This window comes from Opisthorchis viverrini (genome assembly GCF_000715545.1).
Source record: "Opisthorchis viverrini unplaced genomic scaffold opera_v5_71, whole genome shotgun sequence".
NCBI lineage: Eukaryota > Metazoa > Platyhelminthes > Trematoda > Opisthorchiida > Opisthorchiidae > Opisthorchis > Opisthorchis viverrini.
In genome coordinates, this window is record NW_008751727.1 from 1068245 (window position 1) to 1075297 (window position 7053).

The 7053-nt window shown below is 43.8% G+C and overlaps 1 protein-coding gene across 1 annotated transcript in view; it reads left to right on the forward strand.

Annotated features, from left to right (window-relative positions):
• Nucleotides 1–807: 807 nt before the first annotated feature.
• T265_04361 (hypothetical protein) overlaps nt 808–7053 on the forward strand; it is a gene marked incomplete at both ends in the record, with an annotated part of 19412 nt that continues 13166 nt past the window's right edge. The window contains 4 exons of the mRNA XM_009169082.1: nt 808–841; nt 1280–1493; nt 4466–4566; nt 6606–6701. Of these exons, the coding sequence (XP_009167346.1) occupies nt 1308–1493; nt 4466–4566; nt 6606–6701 (383 nt within the window). The remainder of the gene's footprint in view (nt 842–1279; nt 1494–4465; nt 4567–6605; nt 6702–7053) is intronic.

The window sequence follows — 7053 nt, forward strand, 5'->3', positions numbered from 1 at the left end:
GTGTAAACCAATGCGCCTAAAGATGAAGCTAATTATAACGATTGATTATGCAGTTTTTCGAGGAAAACGTGCAGTTTACTCCGTAATCGTCTGTCAGCTGTAAAAATCCTCACGGAGCCACCATCCTCCAAGCTTGTTGGTTGGATCTCACTGATTTCTTATCAATATCAGAACAACCTGTTTCCTATAGGGCTCCCCTATTTACTGCTCGCTGACGGCATCTTTAAAACGATGAAAAGATACTAACTTCCTGTCCATGACTCGTATTCTTTAAGAATAAAGTTGTGACGCAGTAGTTGTTTCTAACTTTGTGACTGGCTATTGAATATAAACACAATTCGTTCGGACTATCCAAGAGAAATTCAGCCCCATTCCATGGCTCCAAGACACTAGCAAGCATCCTTCCTTTAGAAACCTGGTGAACGTGAAATGAAATTAGTGCGGTCAAAAGCCTACGAAAAATGAAGGGGTTGAGGGATGACTTATCCACATTGTTCGGGATATTTAGCTGACTCAAAATTGATGCGAATGCTTCTCTTGATATCTCATTGTTTGTTTATTGGTTATGACGCAGCTACTTCGTCCCAGTAAGTGTTCAGCCCACTGAAAGGAAGTTCCTTAGTTCGATCCTAACCGTAACTTTGGATATTGTCTGTATCTTGGGTCTCGGCCTTTCTCTGAATCGCATGGCATCTGTGCACTGGTTCAACGCCCTTGGATGACGCCGTTTTATTTTGTGTAATGGCTTATTTCCATTTATGGTTGGCGAAACAGTTTCACTAATCACATTTTCCAAACTGTTTTTAGGATATCGTCGATCGCGTGCAGCAGTATCCAAGCGGTAGGTTGGACTTGGAACTTCTCTTATTATTGAGGTTTTGTTTCTCAAATGCGCGCATTTCTTCAGTGGTACTCATTGCTCTTGCGGCCAGGCAATGCCGAGGGCCAGTGTGTTTGCGTATATTTCATTATGCGGTTTAGAATATCACGTTTAGAGTTAATCATCCAGTCGCACTCATTCGTTGGTGTCAGAAGTTCGGATGACGGCTGGAAAACATTTGAATCCTCTCTTAATAACCGTGTGATAGTTTATGGATTTCGCAGCTGTTATGTCATTGGTCTCCTCATTACACGATCAGCCCTCCAATATGACCGTTGCTCTTACAATGTCATAATAGGGAAGCTGTACTCAGGTTTCTTTGGATCTCTGTCAGCTCCGAACACCGAACTAATTATACGACGTACCGTATTTTCTCCCTTTTCCCATCTTTAACTGAAGCGATGTGGATGAGGACAGCCACCACAAAATGGAGAGTTCTAATGAATCGGTATCATCAGACGACACTAGTGAAACAGCCACTTCCGAAGAATCATCCCCATCTGATTCATCCGAAAGCGACTTTTTTGAGGACTGGAACAAACGGCGTCCCAGCAGGCGACCGAGGAAATGCCAACCGAAAACCCCCAAGAAGCCCCCTCCGAGAACCGAAGCAGTGAGTTTCTTCGTGATACAGTGTATGGAAATGCTTGTCAGTGTCCGTGCTTTTGGTGGCAATCAGAGGTAACTACTCTTTGGGACGTTTTTAGGAAGGATTGATGTGCACCTCAATGAGGTATACGCTTTTGGGATGCAGCATCATTTCGTTTTCTGTGTCAGCTCCTTAGGTGGTTTCCGCCGGGAACAGTCATCTTTTTTAATATCTGCATCGTGTTCAGTAGAGGTCAAATAGATTTTGTACGGCATGTATGGCATGTGTTTGGCTTGTCTATCGATAAATACGATCCCAATACCAGAAGTTTATCAACGATTCAACGTTTCGATCGCCTTTGTCACGAACAAAGTACTTGAAGGGGCATGAAAGAGATAAAGAGGTTGAATGTTGCTGGTACTGTTCCGCCTTCCAGAATGAAATTCCGAGATTTTCCCTGTGCTTGGCTGGAGTCGTTGTAATATATGACGGCTTTACGATGTCAGTAGCGTGCACGCTGTTAGTTTCCTCCAAGATCGTCTATTTGGGCATTTAGAGGTGTATGCACCCCAGAGTGTTTGCGGCAGAGTAACACCACTCCTCCTCCTTCAATGTTGCTGGTACCGTTCCGCCTTCCAGAATGAAATTCCGAGATTTTCCCTGTGCTTGGCTGGAGTCGTTGTAATATATGACGGCTTTACGATGTCAGTAGCGTGCACGCTGTTAGTTTCCTCCAAGATCGTCTATTTGGGCATTTAGAGGTGTATGCACCCCAGAGTGTTTGCGGCAGAGTAACACCACTCCTCCTCCTTCTCTGTTGTTGTGTCCTCACTTTAAATATGATTTAAGAAAACTTTATGGTTGTACGGCGGTGAATCATCTGTATCAACCCTTGTGTTGCCATCTATAGTGACGATGATGATGTGGGAATTAGTTGCACCATATCATATTATTACATTTTGAGATGCTGTGAGTAGCGATTCCCAACAAAGGTAAAGATAGTGGATCTGAAGCCTCGTCTACCGTATGTCACTGGTGCAGAAAAACACGAGGTAATGTAGATGACTGGTTTCACAAGTATAGTCGATGGATAGCCAAGGGCAACATGTTGAATAGGCTTAGCTGCCTTTCATTCAGGGGCACTTGAGTGGCACATCAAACTGTTGACCTTGTCACTCAGTGCTTCTGGTTATCGTGTCTGCATGATCTCCGTGTGTCACCATCTTCACGCAACTCCGTCTGTCGGGAATGGGCAGTCATGAACCCTGCCCACACACACTTGAGGCGGACACCGTAGTTTATGGGGTGTCGGCGTAATTAAAAGTACTGCACTGGTTGCCACTTGATGACCTTAACCCGGGCGTCCTGTTTGTTGTGTACAGAAAGCTGGGAAAATGAAATACTACTACTATCATTTATTTTTGAAGAGCATGGTCTCAAACACAAAAAGTGAATGCAAGCGATGAATGCGAAAGAGTAACAGGAGAATATGGGAGAAAAGAGAGAAACGTCTCATTCGAAATCATGACAAGGACAGTGCCAGTCTGATGAGGTGAATCCCAAAGTATGTAAAGATTTTGGTATGGAAACACGCTACTACTACTATTGTAACGGTGATACTACTGATCGGGAGGCACGCGAGTAGTATGTGTTGTTCGTAGAATTTCGCTTTGCGTCGACTGAAAAAGGGAATTCTGTTGCGGAATTCGTGGGGCCACTTTGTAACATTTGCTTGGATTTGACCGACGAATGAGTGGAGGCAACGAATCTCTAGGGAGACTCGTTCGGGAGAAGATCTGTGTCCGGTTTTTGTAACTAAGATGCAGATTAGAGTTTTGCTTCCCTGTTCAATGGTTTGTAACCGGTCAGTTGGCATTTCCGAGTAAATAACTCCGCAGCGAAGGCCTTCTTCCTTTCACTATTATCATTTATTTTTGAAGAGCATGGTCACAAACACAAAAGTGAATGCTACTACTACTAATACTACTCATTACTACCTGCATTCTCGTTGCATTCCTGTCACAGAGTTGCCCGTCTGTTGGTCAGAATTCATTAGTAGATCACAAAGTTCTTTGTGGCAAAAGTTTCCTCGGTGCTTCAGTGCTTTATGTTCTGATCTTTACACTAATTACACTACTAAAATATCCATTAGATTGAATCCCACATGTTTGTACATAGACGTGAATGGACGTCAGTATAATTGACATCGTGAAGTCAAATTTTCCAAGCGAACAACATTAGAAGAGGGACGTGGCATAAAATCATCATGTGCAACCTTATCAAACAGACTAGTTTTGTCATCGCTGACTTGTCCCTGGTACGCATGAAGTTGGAATATAGTTTCCCCGAAAGAGGGCATCTTCACCATCTGTCGGGTTTCTTATATCCTAGGTGTTTTCATTTTTCAGATTTCCTGCTTTGCAAGAAAACCGGTAGGTGGACAGTAGTGAATTCAGGCGCTGTTCACGCGACTCATCTTCGAGGTTTGGGTCCTGATGGTACACCGACGCTTGCTTGAAGATATTCCCTGATATGGACGCTCGTCGGCATCAGTTTCAGATGATTTCTTCTCCGATCTGATTATGTGTCTGGAGGTGTGGGCATGTCACATTATCTTAGCTGTACTAGAACCAAGTTTCCACCACTCAACATTTATGTCCCCACTTTAAGGCTTTTAAAATAACTCCATAGGGGCAAAATGGCTCAGGTGGTTAGGGCGCGAATTTACTTACCGGAAGGTCTATGGTTCGAACCCGACCTCTGCCTCTCGACTCCCCCGGTCTAGGCTTGGGCAACCTGACAGTATCTCAGCCCTCGTGCTTCCTCCGGGTTGCATGGCAGCTAGGCGCCGGAAGGACGCTACGGATGAACAATAATAATAAACTCCAAATGCTCTAACAATGATGGCCTGTGTGTCGTCGCCTTTTGATCCGTGAATTAATTTATCTGCTCAGTAAGTCTAAACCCTCTGATCAGTTTTACTTGCTTGTTTTTAGTGTTCTGCAATGCGAATAGCCAAACCACCTAACAGTCTGTTACCCAAACGCACATTTAGTGTGCCTGCAAGAAAACACACTGCAGTCATGACCTCTGCAAAGTGAGTTCACCACTGATACATTTCGCCACATGAAAAATCTGTGCTATATACTGCCGCGGGTGCTCCAGTTTGCCTTATTGTTACCAGCCAATCTGGGGGCGAGATGGCCCAATGGTTAAGAGCGCGAATTTACTGACCGCAAGGTACGTGGTTCGAACTCCACCTTTGCCTCTGGAATTCCTTTGTCTAGGCTTGGGCAACCTGGCAGTATCCCAGCCGTCGTGCTTCCCTTGGGTTTCATGTCAGCTAGGCACCGAAAGGGTGTTGCAGCTGAATGATTATCTTATATTATTATTACTAGCTAATTTTGAGACAGCTGTTGAGACCCTTTCAGTTCTTTTGCATGTCTCATATTGGCCCCTATCACAATCATCGAGAACTATCGGTTTAGGTCCGATAGTTCATTTGTGGGGTTCGGAAGTGAAATACTAGAGGGTTTTTACTTCATTTGTGGAGCCCTTTCGAGTCATAGCTACCACGCAACTTAGGTCAAGTTCAAAGCTGCATTCATCCATAGGGGATGAATTTTCTGAGTTACGTGAAACATACGATATATATGAAGGCATGAATATGCATCTGTGCTAAAGGACGCGCGTAAAGACCTTCTTGGGCAGAATTGCGCCTAACGAACGTGTTGGCGAAATGTCGGAGAGTGTTTAGATATAGACAGGTATTTAGATAGTCCGTAACCTTAAGGCCGATGACGATTTCAAAAGGTTAAAGGGAGCAAGGTGTGATTTCCATGTGACCTGGATATTATGGAAAGAGCTGTTGAATGTTAAGGGCTGCTTGTCGAAATGGAATTTGCCTAGAATAACAGCACTTTGCTATTCAGGTCATTTACGTTAAACACAGGCTCCATTTGTTAAGAGTGGCTGAGGTAAGATGCTGTAACATCATGAAGAATAGGAGTTGTATCAGAACTGAGAGAACAAGCTACTTCTTCAGTACAAGTAGTTTCCATTGACGGACAAATCATTGCTTTATTACTGTGCAGTCGTGTGATCTCCTTCGGGTTAAAATCAGAAATAGAAGACCGAATGCTAGCACACCCAGAATGCTAGTACTCTTAACACTTAACGTCGAGGTCGGTACTTTAGTTTAAAGTCGAATACCGATCGACGGATGGCTTGTTCTCTAAAAGCCGAGTTTGCTACTTTATCTGTATCTCATACAACTTACAAACCCTATTGAAAATGCAGGGACGCTTATTAAGTCGATAGAACAGACGTGTCTGACAGAATGCGCAGCTGGACGCATTCCGGAGCGTGTGATTTGGACGTTGTTAAGGTAACAACCAACGGGTCAGAAGTTAGTTCGTAACTTTATATCACCGGTTGCCAGACATACCGTCGCCAACTTGACCTTACGAAATCTCAGAATGTTGTTACACAACTCCAGGGTCTTAGCCATCCGCGGAGCGCTACTTATTAACTGCTAAAAAACTGTACGCAAAAACACGAAGCGAGTCATTTGGTTATCATGACGTTGATTTTCATTTAACAATGTAAGTGATTATTGCGGATGAGGATAATGGGAGGGTTAGTATATCGCAACATACACCTATCTGTTCTAATGCATTGGATGAAGGGATACAACGTACCCAAGAAGGATATCGTTACCCCTATAAACTTCGGTGTCAGGGGAACTCATCCGCCTCATTTCTTGATCACATTTTATGTTGATCGTGAATAAGACGGCTTCGTAGGCTGTGTGGAACTGTCTTGGGCAGAACATCGATAGCACAGGCTGTATAGTTGACGGTGAGTTTGCTCTCTCGTTTAGTTGGGCAGTTTTAGCTCGCGGATTCATTCGCCAACCTAGTTGGCGTGGTTCTTCTTATAATAAAGTGATGCGGTGCCTCATCTAGACTCTGCCATGTGAGTTTAGGCACCGTCAACTAAGACCGACCTAAGTTCTGGTTTTGCTAATTGCGTGTTTTCCGCTGCACTGTTAGTAATATCTCTTTTCCCCCTGGAAACGGTATCTGTACCGCTTCGTAACTAGGTCGTTACTGATCTTCCACTTTTTATTCGTAGTACCGCTGTTGTTGGTGAAAGTCTACCTGGTCGGGAACAGGAATTCGACAGTATCTACACTTTCATCAGTGGTAAACTTCTTCAAGGCACTGGTGGGTACGTAATCCCTATTCCTTAAACTTCTGGTCAATAACACTACTCTGTTGGTCCCTCATTACCACCAGTATGGTTTACTTCTGAAAAGCGTGGTCACAAACATAAAAGTCAATGCAAACGAAAGATGTGGAACGGTTACAGGAGAATATTAGATAAGAAGGAGAAGCATCCCATTCGAAGCAATGCCACTAAGAGTTTCTGTGAAATAAAACAAATCCCAACGTATGTAAGAATGTTTGGTATGGAAACACGCGAGTAAAGAACAACAACTGAAGAAAGGACAAACAATGCTGAATACTTTTCAAGGCGCGATAAGCGCTAGCACAATCACGACTCACGTTAGGCACACTGT